Here is a 20,510-nt window from a genome sequence, read left to right on the forward strand (position 1 = left end):
TTAGTACGGTAAGAATCCCACATAACTCGCCTGGCAGGTAGAAGGTTCATCCAAGCGAGGAGTACCTTTTGAAGGTTCCCCCCTGCACCTCATTAATCTAAACCCAAAACACACACACACACACACACACACACACACACACACACACACACACACACACACACACACACACACACACACACACACACCCACACACACACACACTACCTCATTACTTAGCAATAGTATATACATAGATATATTCCAATTTTTATAAAATTTGAACGCACCATGTATGTTTTTATACTTCAAAGGTTGGGCGGGGTGAATAGTTGTAAATTTTAAAGGTCGATACAGACAACGCTCGCCAGAAATGATCAAATCGAAAGTTAGTTGAAGTGTATAAAATGCATTTAATGGTGAGTAATCTTTCTCAACTTTAGAACTTTTTACGACCTTTGTAGTCGTAAATACATTATAAATAATAGAAATAAGAAAACTGTTGGGAGGAGTGTACAATATTACTACATCTGCTAACATAATCGTGCAAGTTTGAGGTCATTTGAAATGAAGAAATTTTAAAACATATTGTTTTATAATCGAACTTATATTCAAAAATTGGATTAGAATTCGCTTTGTGATTTAGATATTCAATTTCAGTTTTTACAAGGAAGTATGTGTAATATAATTTTGAATGCACAAATATTTCTTTTCATACTACTATAGTTAATTAGGAATAGTAGCTACCACATTTAGGACATAAGAATTGTAAAATAAATATGATCTGACAACAATTGTAGAATTGCTTTTTTAAAAATACAAGTGAATACTTGACTCTAATATAAGAAACAATCAATCCTAAATTGAATTGAATGAAATTGGAAAAGAGTCCGAAATGAAGTTTGAAATTGATTCCCTGAAAATTTCTCCAATTATGTGCGATGCTAAATAAAGCGTTATAGGTAATACCATTGATAAAAGATTAGCTAATTTTTCTTTATTGAAATTGATATTATTGTCAAGTTCATTGTACAAATTGAGATACAATGAAATAAAATCTTATGATGTAATGAAATGGAAAGCAATACGAAATATCTTACTAATATTAATGAGGTAGATTCGCCGCGAATGTCTTTGTAACATTCAACATATCACACGTCATCCACCTAATCGCAAGAGTTATTTTCTAAGTCAGAGCAAGTAGCTCTGTTTTGTACATAATGTCCTATATATATTACCATAGAAATGAATCTAACAATGTAAGATGATCCCGCTGGCAATTATTTCGATCTTTGCTTCACTATCCACCGATCCATAGAATATAAATTTCCAAAGTTGGAGTGTTATTAATTTGAAATAATTTTAAATAACTATCACCTTCTCAATTGTCTCCAATGGAAAAGGAATGAATGATATGGCTTTCAGAAGCTCTGTCAAAATATTAACCTCTTAATGGTATTGAGGGAATTTTTCGATGACCAATAGCAGCAATTTTGCCTATCAGCATATGACCCTTAATTGCATTCATCATCATTATTGGATAATATTTCCATCATAGATCATAAGAATATGTTATATTATAAAAATCGTCTTCCATGAAATCATGAGTCTCATTTTGTGCGGATCCGTTTTATTCCCATTTAGTATGTTTACTATTGATGTATAGCTGAGATCAAATATAGTAGTTGCCTGTCTAGTTGATGTATATGGGTTTTCCTCAAATTCAAGGATCATATCTAATTGGTGTGCTTCCGCAGTCGCTTTTTTTCTACTTTCATGACCAAACTCCATAAACTGCTTGTCTATTTTACTAATTGTTGTAGCCACTATTAAAATGCTCACGTGATAAAATAACATCACCATATTTTACATTTGCAAAAAAGCTTCACATTTCTTGAATGTTTTTTTCCGAAAAGAATGTACACATTCACCAGAATTTGAAGTACAATTCAATTCATCTGCTACTGGCAGCAAAACTGGCTCTCAGTCTATTATACTTACAAACTTAGCAGCTCCATCATAATCAGACGGACTAGTCTCTTTAACTTCATTGCTGACAAAGTGTAACTTGATATCCCCAATAAAGTAATTCCTTAACACCGATATGTTGAATGCAGTGGAAGAGTGGTGTTCGAATAAATTAGGTTGAACACTCTCCGATTTGAACAATAAACACTTATAAGTTTGTACGGCAAGATTTATTTTCACACATATTTTATAATAAGAATTATATACTGATTACGTTTATGGTTGATATTAACATAAGCAGAAATTTCTATGTAATACTTGTTTCTCAACAGATAATATAGCTTTTCCAAATTAAAAAATTAAAAATAATTTTACTCCCCGTGTAAAATTCGGTGAACATCTAACAAACCGTCAGTCCACGTGAACTCATCATCTCCACTATTTACCAATGAAAACATTGAATCGTAAATATAACTGCATTTCAATTGGCCGAAACTGTCGGAAGTGACAGTGTAGTGAGAATATAGACAGGTATGAATTTAACAATAAAGGCTTAGATATAGAAATACAACAAGTTATCTAAAATATTTTCGAATGTTTAAACAAGGAAATTTTCCAGCAATCTGATAATGCATTCATAATAAGAATTACTGAATTAGCTACAGTAAATAAATTTTCCAATTATCGAGTAGTCACGAAAGGGGTTACTGTGGATCATTCACAGAACCGAAAAACATGTAAAGAAAAACTGAAATCAGTTGACAAAGCTACTCAAGATTTTCTACGAGGGACAATTTATAATTTATATAAGGAGAACAGGGTTGCGATATTAGAAGTAATACAGCAAAAGGTAGAAGATTATCCAAAATACAATTATACCAGTGTAGAAAAATTGCGTAAAGTTTGGTCAGCATGTGGTTTTAAACACAAAAAACTGAATAAATGGATGGCAATAACATTTGTTGGCGAAAAGATTATTTGCATCAGATAAAAACCTACTGAAGTTCTAATAGACACATAATTTATCTAGATGAAACATGGTTTGACAGTCACGATGTAGTAAATTTCGGTTCGGTTGACAATAGTAAAAATTGCTGTTTGAATGGGCCATGTTCTAAAGGGAAACGCCTTATAATAGTAGACGCTGGAATCAAAGACGGTTTCATACCAAATGCTTTATTAATATCTGCAAAAAAATTAGAAACTGTTCAGCTGATTATCATGAGGATGTGAAGCAGAATTATTTGAAAAGTGGTTTAATGAACAGCTTTTACCTAACATTTCACGACAATCAGTAATCGTTTTGAACAACGCATGCTACCACTCGAGGCAACTCCTTAATATACTGAATAGTAGTAGTTCCTGAAAAAAATATTCCTATTCCTGTCAGCGATCGTAAAAATAGTTCAACAAACAAAGAATTGCTTACTATTATTAAAGGTCTGAAGTTGGAGAAAATTTATTATATTGACAAGCTGTACAAAGAACAGGGTCATACTCTTCTCAGATTACCTCCTTACTATTCCATATTTAACCATATAAAGTTAATATGGACAAACGTAAAATCAGAATTACGAAAATGTAATCAGTCTCCAGAACTGAGTAAAGAAGTTGTACAACTCGCGAAGAAAGTTCAAGCAGCTTTTTCCAAAAGCTTTGGAAAAACTGTGTTGAACATGTTATCAAAGAAGAAGGATGTGATATTACCCTCTTCAAAACCCTCAATTCAATCAAATGATGACTTAGTTCATACGATTCTGACTACCATTATTATTTATGAAGATACTTTGAGATTGAAATATTTTTTTCTTTTGTTTTATTTGGAAAGAACTCATTTTCCTCTATGGCTTCTGCTTTGAAATTTCGTTTTCCAGAATGAAAAACGAATGACGTACAAAGAGGGGTCAGCTCACGTCTGATACCCTGTTTAAACCAAACTCCCTTGAAGGTAGGTACATTTTACTCGTATATTTACGTTTTATAATTTAATATTCAGTTGTAGCTAATTAGCTAGCTATAACAATGATTTTTTTTCTAATTTCCAACTAAGACTACAATCAAGTGCATCTATCTACATAACGGCGTATAATGCCGTCCAATTTATAATGATTCAATTGCTATATACGCATAAGATATTAAGTATTTAGAAAAATCATAAATTTATAAAATGAGGTATCTATGCCTATGGTAGATGAAACAAAATTGTCGGCAAGGGTTTTTATAATCTGCAATTAATATTGGAAGAACTATAATGACAATATGCCATTTTAAATTCAAACTCACCCTTGGTCATGTAATGGTAACGTGAATTCTAATTAGTTCGTTTCTTATACAAAAATTTTGTTGTCATGGAATGACAGATTAAGCGACGGTAAAAAACATACTTTATTGAAAACTCACGACAAGTAGAAGAATGTATTATTTCTTTTTTTATTATAATTAATCCAGTGGCATTTAAAAAATTCTACAGGAATTTGACCTCTCATGATTAAATGATTATAGCAATTAGTAGTTTTATTTAATAGTTACTTAATGGCTGTATGTACCACATTAGAAATTAATTGACAAACGCAAGATAATATATAAATTCAATTTAACTCACCCTTATCAGATAAATAGAAGATTTGTAGATAAAAATATTAACATTTTGGAGAACGATTTTGTACCTAAATTAAATAATAGAATATTTTCCAATGTATGATCTTATATCTTTATATCCAAGGATAAATAAAAAATCATATAAGTACTACAAATTTATAACTCAGTCTGATTAAACGCAGCGAAAAACTATGAAAATTGAGATTTGTTAATAGTGATAAAAATCATTGAGACAGATACAGCTCTCAGTACAGTACAATGATTGTATTTTCAGTGTTTGTTTAATTTTATACCAGAATACATTGAATACAATAAAAAGTTAATTATGCCGTCAGTGAGTTCGCAATTGTTAAATTGTTAAAGCCGTAGCGGTGTCGATTGAAAGCTTAATGGTGATGACTGGGAGCTACCGATTGTACTAATGTATGTGTAGTTGGATCGTTAGTAATATTATTAAAAATAAGTTTTTATACTTGATTTTCAAACCAAGCTCAAATATCAATTAGTTTCAAAAAATAGGTAGAAATTGAAGTTGCGGTCTACTTCGGTCCCCATCAACATATGACTTTTTTAATATTTGTATAATTATGAGAAGAATATATTTAATCGGATCAACATATACTACATAGTGGTGTCTAGTCTAAGTTTATAGTTACACAAATTTGCTCCATTTGTTTTAAGTACTATTATTTTTGCTTCTCTCCATGCTGTGCCTTCTTTTCTCAAGTATAGTGTCTAATTCTTTTTCCCATGCTGCTTCAGATCTCCCTCTTTTTTGTTGTTTTTGTTCACTTTCGCTTCTCATACTCTCTTGACTGATCTGGAATCTTCCATACTTTATAAATGACCACACCAACTAACTCAACTGTCTTTGCTCAATGAATTCCATTAGATACATAATTTCCAGATCTTGTATTTTTTGGTATCTTTGCCGTATTCCAGGTTATGTTACATATTATTATAAATAGATCTGTACTACTTTCCCCCATAGCTTTCAGCTGTTAATCTGTCGCATCTCGCATCTTTTCTATTTTTTAGTCATTTGTTTACTTTTATAACTTCTTCCTTTGTTATCATTTCTCTGTGTACATCGTGATTTTCTTCTTCACTCATTTCGTTAGGTTCTTTATTTAATTCATTATTTTCTTCTGTTCCTATCAGTACTTGCATAAAATATAACTTTCCATTATGTTTGCTTCTTCTGTTAAAATTCTACAATTATTAACCTTTATGTATACTTCGTATTGTTCGTTATCTTTCCTTGAAAATATAATTGTTTTGTAAAAAAGTTTTTCGTTTCCCTTGCCGTCTCTCTTCAGTTTGTTAAGGAAATCTCTCCAGCTCGCTTACTTTGCTTCAGCTACCACATATTTAATTTTTTTCTCTGTTCTTTGTCTTTGTCATAGTTTTCTAGTATTCTGCTTCCAAGGTATTGCTGGTGTCAATTTTTCGTTGGTAGTTGTTTTGCTTATTTCACATATATGTTTTGATGCTTCACTTATCGCTACTTTGATAATATTCCCCGTTTCTTCTAAATCTCCCAAAACGATTTCCAGTGTTACAATTTTTGACGAGTCTTTCCAAAATATATCTTTATTATTTTTACTGTTTTACTGTTACTATGTTTTCTGTTCCTTATGTAATTTTACTGTCATTATCCTTTCTGATTGAGGCTCCCATTAGTGATTACATTGAAGTAAACCACTATGAAGTATCATATATCCGTTGTTCAGTTTGATTTTTCCTGATCGCTTTTTCTTTGTTTCCGTTAGGCCCACTTCCAATCTTTCAAACTCATTTTCCAGCTTTATCTCTTTTCGATTGATAATTTGAGTGCTTCAAGTAGCTTTCCAAGTATTACATTTGTATTCTTTTTCCTTTTGTTTATTTTTATAATAATAAGATTAAAAAATCATTGAATCCTACAAATGACAAAATATAAACAGCTAAAATTCTAGCTATCAAATATTTCACAGCCTACCCTTTACTAATGGTGAAAAATAAATTGTAATAAGGTTTAACCAATAGAATTAAATATCTTAAAAGTTGTTGGATTTAGGCATGAAGAAAAAACGATAAAAGTATGCTTATGATTTCTTTGATTTGAAAAAAAATCGAAATATTTTGAAAATACCTTATTTTTGTTATAGGGTATTGCGTACAATTTTTTTTTCAAATTTCATATAGAAGTTAAGAATAAATTATAAATATTAGGTTGAACTTAAAACAACAAAGTCGACGTCTACTTCCGATATAACCGAAAGTGCCTTCTATCGCTACCTAATCCATTTTTCTAGAACGTTTTGATTTGTGTTTTTCAAAATATCTTCTCTATTAGAAAAACTGAGTAAGCCCGGAAAATTTACTTGAATTGTAATCAAAATATACAAACGTAATCCATATATAACATAATTACATAATTCTAAATTCAGTTCTTATATCTAGTGAAGATAAATATCAGTTTCTTTATAGCCTTTCAAAAAATAAGCTGGGGCCCCTAAAAAATTTAGCCTTGTTGATGTCTCCTATATTTCTCAATTTTTTTAAGTGAAAATCTTATGAACAGAGGAAAAACTTAAATAAATTTATGTAAATTTTCAAAGTCTGGATCGTTTTTAATTTGTCAATATTGACTGACTATAAAATCGACCTTATTGAACTACATCAAACAAACGTACAGAAAATGAAATGTTCACGGAAGTCATAACTCGAATATATATCTCAAATTTTGCTAATAATCCTAATCTTCTTTTTTCAGATGTTAATTTTATTTTTGGTTCTCATAGTATCAATAGCCACGGCAACTGAACTCAACTTATTGCCTGCTGTTGCACAATATGGAAATGATCCTCAATATCATCCAATTCTTTCTCTGTATCATTCACAAGATAAATTGGGACATTATGTATATGGTTATGCTACACCCTCAGCATTGAAGAGCGAAAAATTGGAAAATGGAGTAACTAGAGTAAATATATTTCAGAAAACTTACTAAATTTATTTGAAATAAATCAAATCTAAAGTTTAGAATTGTTCTGGTTGGATTAATATGTTGGTAACTCCTTGGAATATTTGACTGTAGATATTAATTTTTATGATATAACAGATAGCGCATGTGTAGTAAAATTTATATATAAATATTGGAAACAACATCAATCACAAAATATAGTAAGCTAATCGAGATAAAAATCTAGCTAGTTGAAATTATTGCCACTAGGTGACCATAGTGAAACCACATCATCACAATTTTTTTTCTGAAAAAGCGGTAAACATTTATAAAAAAGCTCACAGGGCACAAGGATATGAAGGCGCAATGAGTTTTCGTTAAGAATCCATTAGAGTAATTTACTTAGTTTTGTATTTTTGCGCCTCGAATCTAGCAGCTTTCTCCCAACTTCCCACTTTGATATGTAACTGGTAATACATTTTCAAATATCTCCATTCCTTACCTGCAATTCATTTTAGGTGGTACAATTATTGAATTCAGATAAAGAAATTAGTACTAAAGACATTGTTTACAAATACCAGTTCACCAACATTTGGGTGGTATAATTATGAGTTTTGGGGTATCACCAACGGTTCCAGAAACACCAGCTTGAACGAATTGTGCATTTGTAGTTGATCAAACTTTGTCACTATTGTTATTTTTTATTTTAATGAGAATCTCTCAATGCAAGCGCAAATATATTTACCAACTTATATAAGTGCTGACATCTTTAAGTAGAGGACAGCAAACAGAATTAATATTTTACTGTTTACAAAGTTTATCAAAAGAAATAATAAGAGAATCAAATAATGAAAGTATCAACAAGGGAAATCTTAAGTAATAAACATAAAAGTCCAAGTGAAAAAGACGTTATATATATATATATATATATATATATATATATATATATATATATATATATATATATATATATATATATATATATATATATATATATATATATATATATATATCTGGTAGGTATGAAGTAGTGGAAATATTTGATGGAGTACGTAAAATGCTGGTTGGAATATCACAATATTTATTCTTCGGTCTCTTTCTAGGAGCTGTATTTTTTTCTGTCCCATACGTGGAATTCAATTTTCTCCTTTTGTTTTGTTATTTTTTTCAATTGATCGGGGATTAAAACTGTTTTTTTCCTTGCCTTTAAAACAAATAGATTTTAAAGCCGTAATGGCCAATGTTAATTGATGCAGTACTGGAAATTAGTTTCTGCTCTGAAACATTTATCTGTACATACATGTGGTATTCCTAGAAATTAACGTATTACTTTGATTTTGTTGATTTTATTAGTTATTTTGAATTTGAATCATCATTAAAAATATCACTGATTCTCGCATAAATATTTTCTGATATGCAGTGTGTAGAGTACATGATTACACTTGCTTAGGTCCTACAGAATTATACAAAATGCTGAAACACATCAAATTTGAAAATGAATAACTCGCAGTTTGAGCATAATTTTAAATATACAAGTTAACACACGCTAGACTAAAATAATAGGTAATCTATATTTCTTATGAAACATGAATATCGTGTTGGGACTTTCATGTTTTATCTGAATTGAGTAAGTTATTAATCTAGTTATTGAGTGTTACATTTTTCCCCCAATTTATGGAATTTTATTTTATCATAACAACGGAATTGTTATTATTATCAATCAATAACTAGGCAAGGACAAGGTAATAACACCCGATATTCTATTTGACACTTACATAGATTTCAAGATCTATATCATAGATATCGTATATTTGCAAAAATTCTAGGTAAAACTGAAAATATTCGCTTTAAATATTTTGATGTAGAATTTTGATTTTCTTTGTTTTCCAGGCTCATTAATAAGTTTAGTTGTCTTATACTGTTGAGTTATAAGATGTTAAAAGGTGTGTAATTCATATCACGTATATATGAATCCATCTAAATGAAAATATGTAATTATAAAAGTCAACATATACAGAACCACATATATACGCATGCGTATTATGTAGCCTCCCGACTTTAGTATGTACCTTGTGGAAAGTAGCTGAAGGCATAAGGATTCCCAAATCAAAAAACCAACAAACGTAGTTTTTCAATATAGACCATTATAACTAATATCAATTATATCAAAGCTATTTGAGAAAATACTACTGGAAAAATTAAGTTATATACATGAAGAAAGAAAGTTAATACCTTCACATCAATTTGACATAAGGGAAAACCACTCCATAATAGACCCAGTACACAGGATAACAGATGTCATAGAAGTCACTAGACATGTTTCATGCATTTGACAGAGCTTGGCATGTACCAGTCAAAGACAAAATGAAAGAAATTTTACCTAAACAATATGGAAAACAGTTTGATGTCAGACTTGACGGAAATCAATGCAGATATCTCAGAAGGATATCCTACAATTATAAAATGACACTATTCCCATATTTACCGATGACACAGCTATTCCAGCTTTAGGCGAAACCCACGAAGAAGCAGCAATCAACCTTTAGACATCAATTAATAAAATTAATTATTGAACCAAACAATGGTGAATGACCTTAGACAAGACAAAATCGCTACATGTCATTTTCATAAATAAGTGCTAATGCAGCAAAATATCAGGGGGAGTTACGCCTGAAACCTCACAGAAAAAAGGTATTAGAAAAATGGAAATGTTTTCGTTGCTGAGAATAGTATTTATATTATCAATTTACTTATAATAAATTGAATGAATATAAGCAAATCCAAAAATCGGTAAAGACTTACAGGATTCATCTTTGGGGATGAACATCGAAATCAATATTCAAATAGTCCGGAGATTCCAAAATAAAGTTCTTTGATGAACCCCGATAATTTCGAAATAGTGATCAAATAGTAACCAACCACTAAATTTGCCAAGAGGCTCTTGAAACATGTGCACATCGAGGCAATCCAACTCCTCGACAACACCTAGAGAGAAGACTGGAGTGGACGAAGCCTTTTGAGTTAGCTACCTGAGTGCTTAGTCTAAAAGCAGATCAAGGTGCAAAATCTTACATGTTAGTGTTAGTATTGATTTTAATACAATTCAAGAAGCTTCTATTAAGTAAGACCTTTAGTTTGAAGACTTTTATAGTTTTTTCACTAATCGCTCTGATAATTTAATTACAAATCTTGGAAAGATATTAAAAAAAGTTCGTTGGAACAAAAATCTATTTTTACCTTTTTTGATTTTTTCCTGTTTATACGAAAATAAAAACTTAATATTAATTAATCAAATGTATATCACTGCAGTATTCCTTTACGTGACCAATGGTCTGAAAAAACAATTATCTGAACATATTCAAGTCTTAATTTCTTCAGATAATCGACGTTCCACTGTACATGTATTTCTTTCAGTAAAAATATTAGAATGTTAAACGGAAATTCCTTCAAATTATAGGGCGGGTATTCGTACATTGATTCCAATGGATATTTGCAAACAGTCCAATACATAGTCGATCCTGTCCACGGTTTCAGAGTTGCTGCCACAAATTTACCACAAGATTTACCAGATGTTGCTTGGGCCAAAGAACAACATATCGCACAGTACGAAGCAATCAAATCAGAGAACGCCAAATTGGCTACTGCTATAGTTGCTTATTCCAACCCAATAGCTGTACCTATTGGTGCTGTTCCAAATATTCCTCCCCATCAACAGGTAAACTTTTTTGTGTACAAATACATTAAATTACTCTTCTTACACCCAATTCTAAAAGAAATAAATGGAAGAAACCAATTATATTGCGTTTAAACATACATGTGTCAATTAATTTTTGTATTGACAGCAGACTAATATTTGATTGTATTAAATAGAAAAATTTTTCTCATTTGACTATAAAAATATAGGTGACACAATATTATTCTCTTCTTGTTGTTGTTGGAGTACTATTCTTCGTGAAAAATCCTGAAAGTAATATAACTATGGGAATCAAAAAATTTCTACTACATAAATCGTTAACCGAAAATCGTAACACTGCGAGAAATTCATTAGTACCAAGTTCTCCGCAAAACTACACTAGAAATTTATCTATGAAATAGATTTCAAAAATGTTTTCGTTTATTTTTTCCACAATGAATAAGGATGATAGATAAATGTGACAATTATCGGATAGCTATAATTATTTCTTTTTAAAATTCTTCATGGTTAAAATACCTCTGATACGCACAACAGAATTTTATAAACATATTTATGCTGGTGGTGTAAACAGCTAGCCTCAATATGTCTTGAGAATTTTCCTGAAATTTTTCGCAATTTTGCTGTGATTTTATCTTAAAATTGTATCCAATTTTTGCCAGTTTGGTCTGGTTCCGGTATTATAAATGTACGTTCAAATCCTATTGGACTTTGAAAAGATTAAGCAAATTCTAGAAAGCAATTCCAGTCTATGTATTTACATTCCGATCTAAAAAAATACTGTATAAATTAGCAATTTAATGGCAAAAGCCTTTGTAATGAAGCTCAAAAGTGAAGTTCATTTAACCACCCCTGCTTCGGATTAAGCTTCTAACCCACGTTGTGTAACAAATTCTCCTGTACATTCTACAGTTAGAACTTTTCTCAGCTCTCTATTGCTTCAAAATACTTCCTCCGATTTTGATGAAAACCTTTATATTTCCTTATATGACAAATTTACATAAACTCCTAACAATGAAGAGTCCACCAAAGAGTAACGCACATCTACCATAATTTCCTTTAAATACTCTGAATAAGCTGTTACGTCACCCAACCTATATCATCATGTGCAATTTATTAGAATATATGGTAAATGTGGATCCTCTTCTCTCTTGAAATATACAATGTAATCTCAAAAGAAAATTTGAAATTCATATAAAATAGATTGTCTGAACTAACAGAAGACAAGTTAAAATTAACTACGTTATCAATTTCCTCAACCACATACTCATATTTCGTTCTATCTAGAATTCCTTATCTTTTGGATCAGTCAGTTTTAACTCTTATCTAATTCAGTCGACAGTAAACATACTAAGCGAAAATCTCAATCACTTGGGTTTAACTTCTTTATAATCAAAATAAAAAATTGACGTTAGTAAAAGACCACCTACAATACCTCCATGTATCTTTATTAATAACTTTCGCCTTCTCGTTCTGGATCAAATTCACCAACATCCTATTGTCTAGTGGATGAATGATCGTAGGTAACGAACTTGCAGACCAAAGAGCAATAATAGGGTTGAAATAAATATTTATAAGGATTTGAAATCACATTTTAAAAGAAATAGTTGAATAACACCGCAAAAGAATTAGAACACAGTTGAAATTTCGTTACAACACATGCAACATGTATTATTATTGTATTTATGATGATTGTAAGTTATAATATATTATAACCGCGTTTGTACAAGTGTTCATAGTAGCCGAACACATTAAAATAGAAAAAATAAATTTGGGGTTGTGTTCAATAAAATCGAATAAGATCAAATTCGTATGTTGATTTCATAAATACTTTCGTATTTGCTTATAACTTGAATACCAATCCATAAAGTCGACAGAAGAATGTGTAGAGAAATACTAGTGCGATTAAACTCAATTATAGTTTGTCAATTGTTCAAAGGACAACATGTTATTTTATAAATTCTCCCAATTTTCAGATAAGTTCATTCCCAAAAATTTTTATATACTACTTACTCCAAGAGCTGGCAACGTTTTTGAAAGAGAATTTCAGGTAGGCTAGATGTAGGTATGCTGTCTCTTTCACTATCCCGAACGTCATACGAGCTATCTGGCTGGTTCAAATCATTTTAATAAGTTTTTTTTTCTTATTATTTCCATTATTGCCAGATATGTTTATTGTTGTTTAAACTGTGCCAGACGCTAATCTTGAATTTTTTTTCAAAATATTTTAGTGGACCTGAAATTTTTATATGATGTTATAGAACCATCTAAAAGTGGAAAGTGATTGGTCATGTTGGAACAGTGCTAGTGACGCAAGAGAAAGACAACAGCAGCTGTTTGTAATGATGATTGCGTTAGTTTAATCACATTGTGTATTCGTTGTTGTTGTTTTAGAAGTTTTTGTTAAAATTGTATTACAATGGCTAGTGAAAAACTGAAACAGTTATCGTGAACAGTAGATTTTCCAAGCTCATCTAGTTCAACTTCGTTATCAAATATTGTAGCATATGTAAGCAAAACCCTGCCAGATAATACGTGTCAAAATTCACATACAGAAGTTAATATCCAATAAACTTCACTTCTAATGCAATTTTTCGGTCTGGTTGAAGGTTTAACAATCGATTTAATGTTTGACAAATTAATTTTAGATTTTTGGATAGTTGTATAACATCATATAAAACTCCTAACCATACTAAAATATTTTGGATAAATTTTTTTTTTAATTAGCGTCTGACACAGTTTAAACGACAATAAAAATATCTAGCAATAATAGATTCATGTTTCAAAAAGTTCAATGGAAATAATAACAAAAAAAGAAGAACAAAACACTACCACTAGCCAGATAGCCCATATGACGTCCGGGAGAGTGAGAGAGGTAGCATATCTAAAAACTGGTATACATGTTTTTCCAACGTTACTAGCTCTCGTACCATCTCGTATAGGCGATTTATTAATCAAACTAGGTAGAAAAAGCAATCTTTATAATAACTATCCATTCTTATATCGAAGCAATTACTTTGTGCTCCTCAATTGCGGTTAAATTAATAATGAATGATTTAAAAATCTGTTTCATATTTATGATCAGAACTTTTTTGACTTTTAGAATCCAATAAGGTTGGCAAGTTATTCTAATGGAGAATAATCTTTATTCTCCCTGATTATTACTTCTTTTTACTTATTATGGCCACGTAACTAGCATTAAAAACTCTATAAGCTTAGTAATGCAAATATTATCTCACCCTTGTCTCACAAAGTCGAACTGTGGCGCAAGTTTCGATAGTATAACATAAATAGCACAATAAAAGGTATGACTGCTATAGAATTTTTCTTTGCCCTATATTCATCAAGTTTATTTGAAAAAATTCTGTTAAAAAGAAAATTTAATGGTGAAATATTTCATTTTTACAGCTCCCTCAACCGGTCAACGATTTACCAGAAGTTGTAAAGGCTCGGAATGAACATTTGGCAATTTTAAATGCCGCTTATGCAAAAGCTATTGTGTCACCAGCTTTACCAGAATCAGTTAAAGATTTACCAGAAGTTATAAAAGCACGTGCAGAGCATTTAGCTGCAGTAGAAGAAATTAAAACTCGTGACGCATCCATTTCTAAACAAATTAGTTTGAGCAATATCCCTGAAGCTATTAAAAATGGAGTTATTCCAGTGAAAACTGTGACCAATACTTATGTGACTCCCGCACATGCTGTTGTTCAAACTGAGGAGATTTCTTATAATCCTGTAGCGTCTGAAAGTAAAGATTTTAGAAATTTTGGCAAATATTCATATGGATATGTAGGTTAGTACAATTTACGATTGTGATGAATATTTCAAATATATTGAAACCATTAGTGCTGTCTCATGATGTTTATCGTCTTTGATAAAGTGCTATCAAGACATATGTCTTGTAGGAAGTTTAATTCTATAAATCCAACTCAGGTTAGATCTCAAGAGGGAAAAAGAAAAATCATATCCTCTAATTTATATGTAATTTAAATCCTAAAACACACAATTTCAGAATAAGTTTTAAACCATTAAAATACCTAGATACTTCAAATAATATCTAATTAATATAATTTTTTCAGGTCCCCATAGTGCTCATTCGGAATCCAGATCAGAAGATGGTGTTACTAGAGGAGGATACTCTTATATTGACGCCAATGGAAGACTACAGAATGTTCACTATATTGCAGATGCCAACCACGGCTTTAGAGTCGCAGCTTCTAATCTTCCTGTTGATCCTCATCATTCCAGAAATGTATAAATTGGTTGTTCTGATATCATATAGAAGGAAATAAAAAATCACATATTTGAATCCGTAATTTCTCTACATTTCCGATCAAATTTGTATGCTAGGAGATAATAACACCTTTTTATATAAATATGGCATTTGATAGCAGATTTGAAAAATTATAATTTCGTCAATTCTATATTACAGATAGGAATCTCACTGAATATTAATATATTTAAACTTATGTTTCTAAGTTGGAATTTCTGAAACGTATACTGAATACACTGTTCACACTATCACTACAAAAACAATCACAATTACACTGTCGTTTTCAGAAACTGAAGTTAAACTATAAACTTGATTTTCCTGTTTTATACTTAATTTTCCCACCAATAAACCTTCTCCCGCGAAAATTAATTCCAGTGGGAAAAAACTCCTTGGCGGGAATATTCATATTCATTCTTTGGCTACTAAACTAAAGAGTGGGCTGTAAGGAATTGGCCCTTTGTCCCTATTTAAGCTACTCTTACATCTAGCAATTTCAATTGAAACAATTGTTGGGCAATCCTAAGTATAAAATACTAAATTTGGAAAAGAGTGGTATATATGAAATAAGTTGTGGTGATTGTGACCGAAAGTATATTGAGCAAACTAAGAGTTCCGTTAATGTCCGAATTAAACAGCACATAGCTCATATGAAATATGGACGGACCGGAAAATCAGGTATTGCCGATCACGCTACCAGTCACAATCCTGATAAAAATATTAAAAATGTAAAATTGTTAAAAAATGTCTCCAATAATAAATTGTTGGATACATTTGAGAGCATCGAAATTACTAGATGTAAGAGTAGCTTAAATAGGGACAAAGGACCAATTCCTTACAGCCCACTCTATAGTTTAGTACTCAAATGATGAATATGAATATTCCCGCCAAGGAATTTTTTCCCGCTGGAACTAATTTTCGCGGGAGGAGGTTTATTATTGGTGGGAAAATTTACTATAAAACAGATAAGTCAAGTTATTAGATTTTAGTTTACCTTCAGTCTCTGAAGATGATAACTTGGTTATCGAAACGCGTCAGACAGTGTAATTGTGTAATGACATATTATAATGAATAAAAATCTGTAAGTAATAGGGTCAACGAAAATATTCGGAAAATCAAAAGACATCATTGGGAAAAATTTTCGTGGGATATACGACTCGACAACAACAAGTACATCAACACAGAACTTACATTAAGATGAGGAACAAATTGAGAGATATACCATAGTTTTGAAGAAAATACAAAAATTGGTGACTAAACTGAAAAACATAAAAACTTGAAATATCAAATATCAAACGAGATTATCAAGTATGGAGGTACCACTGTACACGAAGAACTACGAATGGAAACAAAGTATTTGGATTCCAATTTTTAAAAAAGGTGAAAATAATGATCCACACATTTCACTAAATTTTTAGCGGAAAAAGTGATATCATCTGGGCTTCAGAAACAGGTCTGCTATAGATGCTACTTTTGTGATCTGCCAAATTACGGAAAAGGCTATAGAGTTTAATAATATGTGCTTCATCGTTCTCACCACCCAAGCATTTGAAAGGGTACGATTAAGGGATGTAACAACTCTAATGAAGGGATGGAAGAGTCACCCCAACATAATAATAGTAATCAAAGACCTGAACACCGATAATTACACATATATCAGAATGGAAAATAAACTGATCACCGGTATCACACAAGGAGATAGCCTCAGCCCGATCTTGTTCAGAATCGTAATGGCTGAGATTACAAACAAGGTAAAGCAAGCTGGAAGAGCATACCGGATGGGAAACAAATAAATAAAAATAGTATCTTATGCTTATGACGCAGTGATCATCTCAGAAGACGAAGACAACTTACAAATGCGATTGTATAGGTTTGAACAAATAGCAAAAGCTTCTAACATGTAAATATTCCTGAAGAAAACTAAATCTTCTACAGAACAAGTGATGACATTCAAATATCTAGGATCGAATATAACAAGTAATAGAAATCTAAAGAATGAAGTGGAAGCTCAAACAACAAATGCGTCATTAATATCACGGTACCTGAGAGATGTAATTTAGCGAAAATAACATATGACTACCAGGAGCAAAGTCAGAATATAGAAGACCTGTGTGAGTTCAGTAATGACATACATAGAGACCAGAGCAGAGAACACCATAACTAAGTGGCTTTTAAGAACTACTGAATTGCGAATGCTGAGATCAATAGCGGGACATGACAGAAATGATGAAATAAGGGAGATATGTGACATCCAGGATTTAGTGAGATGGGCGAGGAATTGGCGAAGGAAATGGAGAGATCACGTGGGCAGAATGTCAGATGACAGGTTAGCAAAGATTGCGAAGGAAGAAACACCTAATACATCCAGACTAACAGAAATACCACCTACAAGATGGTATTAAAGCTTCATCATCTCAGATGCAGCTAAGCAACCATTGATGCGAACACAAGACTAAGTCCTAAGATGAAGAAAAAGAAGTCTTAAGTTATCGAAATACGTGCTTTATAATATCATTTATTTCTATTTTCTGACATCATCTACTAAGTATTTGAGAAGCTTTTACATATTATAAAAAAGATTTGTAAGAGCTACTAAATTTAATTTCATAACTTAAACTATTAAACATTTTGGATGTGAGCTGAAGAGGATTATTTAAACCCGTATTAGTTCTATTCTACGATAGATATAAATCTGTATTTGACCTTGTATTGTAACTGTGTACTTCATTATTTGAATTAAAGTTTGTATTTGATTTTTGCAGGTTATTCAATATTTTATAAACAAGTTTACATTGTACAAGGTGCAAAAATGCCAAAATTTTTTTGGATGATTTGCACTTTATTGAAATTATTTTTCCCGCAGGTTCCCCAAATGGGTAAAAGATACCTCAGAAGTCAAATGGAGGGTCAACAAAATAATGATATCTGTATTGTACCTACAATTCGTTTAAAGGAGATTCACGAATTCAACGGAGTTAGAATTTGAAATTTCTAGACGTTTCGGCTTCTAGTTCGAAGCTATTATTGAAGAATAAATATAAATCCCATTATTCCTAACATTGAGAGTTCATATGAATATTCCATTTCCATTCCAATATGTATTCCATTTGTTACTTTCATTCAATTCAATTTATTTGATTATTGAATTATTCTAACAGCGGATTTCCTCTTACTCTACATGTTATATTTAAAATACATCCCAAATTTAAAATATTTTCATTCATCAATTCCAAGGTTAATTGTGATTTATAATACGAAGAGTTTTTTTGCAACCTCGAATAATTATTTTTATTCCATTTTAATTGGAAGATAGTAGAATCCAAAACAGTTTCTATAACATATAATATTACATTATATACGAGTATAATTACAATTTCATTCAATATATTTTTGAAACAAATGATTATCTCATATTTCAATGGAAAGTCAAGCATATCTTTTATTTCTATATTAATATTTTGAACAGCATAGATAGTTTTCATGAAATTATTTATTATTCGATATATGACGCTGTATCACATTTAAATTTCATGTTGAAGGTTATTTGTTCTTTGTTTTTTGTAAGAAATAGATATTGGTTGATATCCTATTTGTGATATTTGAAAAATTATATTCATCTAGTAATACATTTGAGTTGTAAAAATGTAAAATTGTCTAATTTCATTTTTTTATCAGTCTATTTGTGAACGCACTAGATTATATCTTTTATTTCTATTCTTGCTTATTCCAAAGAGACAAATCTTCAATAAATTATTTAGTTTCTTCTTATGTCGTTTCATACTTGAAATATGAATATTTTTCGTGTGCATTAATAATAATATGACCTTTAATAATTTTTGCACCTATTTTTTTTTTTGTTTACGGAGATATTCGGATAATACTAATTTCCCTATCATTGCGTACCGTATAATTTCATTGCTAGTAACAATATTCAATTTTGTCAAGATCTCGGCAACACTACTATACAATTCTTGCTTTTGCTTTCAAAATTTTAATTCAACTATAAGGAATGAGAAATATAATTTAGTTAATCAATTGTGATAATCGATTTTTCCATTTATAATAATAAGTATATTACATATCCAAATAAACCCATATAGTATTATAATAGAATGGTAGAAAAAAAGTCCCTGTAAACACAAAATGAAAAAACTCGATTTTACCAACATGTTTCTGAAAACAAACGGTAAAGCGGTAAAGTAAAGTAAAAAAATATATCAAATTTGGAGACAAATGAGAAATCCTTAATAAATTTGGATTATATGAGACCTTTTATTGAAAATCAGATTTCTCTTGCAGATTGGATCAGCAATATCCCAATATAAAGAGTGGATTAGATGACGATGTCGCTAAGATGACGAATAACCAATTTGAGCTTCCATAACAAAATGAAGCTTTGAGGTCTACAACAGACATTAGTTTTTCGGTGAGCTACTGTTGGTTAACATGATATACTTAATGGAATACGAAATAAGGTATTGAATTTAATCGATAAGTAATTATTGCTGAGGCGAATTTGGTGAAAATATAGAACATTTCAGTGCCTCCTAACATTAAATGTTGCTTATACTATTTTTTTAACACTCTAAATCATTTTTATTTTTTATTTTCTCACTATAATAGAATGAGAAAAAAAAAATATATATATATATATATATATAAGCGTTTTCTTATTGGCAACGTGGCAATGAAACACCAAAGTAGACTAACTTTAATATATTTTCCGAGCTTTCGAATACTTATTTGTACATCGTCTGGGACTGACATTATGGTCAAGTACAATATAAAAAATATGTATAAAGGTATAACAATAATAAAATTTACTTACAATAATTAATTAAGATTTGCGGTGCTTTAAATTGTATTAATTTTTGTAAAAACAAAATGACGTATGATAGGAATATTTATTGATCATACCAAGTTTCAATAAAAGTTGATAATTTTAACTTGTAATCACCACTTTTTCGTAATCATAGTTTATTTGAAGAGATCAACTTGAAGCCAGAAATATATTTTCTACGATTGAATATAAGAAGGTAAAAGAAGAAGAGAAA

The 20,510-nt window shown here is 30.6% G+C and overlaps 1 protein-coding gene across 2 annotated transcripts; it reads left to right on the forward strand.

Annotated features, from left to right (window-relative positions):
• Positions 1 to 297: 297 nt before the first annotated feature.
• LOC130891220 (uncharacterized) lies at positions 298 to 15,495 on the forward strand. Of its 2 annotated transcripts, none has more exons than XM_057795828.1 (5): positions 298 to 398; positions 7,304 to 7,513; positions 10,950 to 11,207; positions 14,592 to 14,979; positions 15,266 to 15,495. In XM_057795828.1, exons 1-5 carry the CDS (start codon positions 387 to 389, stop codon positions 15,442 to 15,444), a joined length of 1,047 nt encoding a protein of 348 aa, XP_057651811.1. In that variant the 5' UTR covers positions 298 to 386; the 3' UTR covers positions 15,445 to 15,495. The 2 variants fall into 2 exon arrangements, with proteins under 2 accessions (XP_057651811.1, XP_057651812.1); XM_057795829.1 differs by lacking the exon at positions 298 to 398 and adding an exon at positions 4,785 to 4,968.
• The last annotated feature ends 5,015 nt before the right edge of the window (positions 15,496 to 20,510 follow it).

Source organism: Diorhabda carinulata, chromosome 3 (genome assembly GCF_026250575.1).
Source record: "Diorhabda carinulata isolate Delta chromosome 3, icDioCari1.1, whole genome shotgun sequence".
Taxonomy (NCBI): Eukaryota; Metazoa; Arthropoda; class Insecta; order Coleoptera; family Chrysomelidae; genus Diorhabda; species Diorhabda carinulata.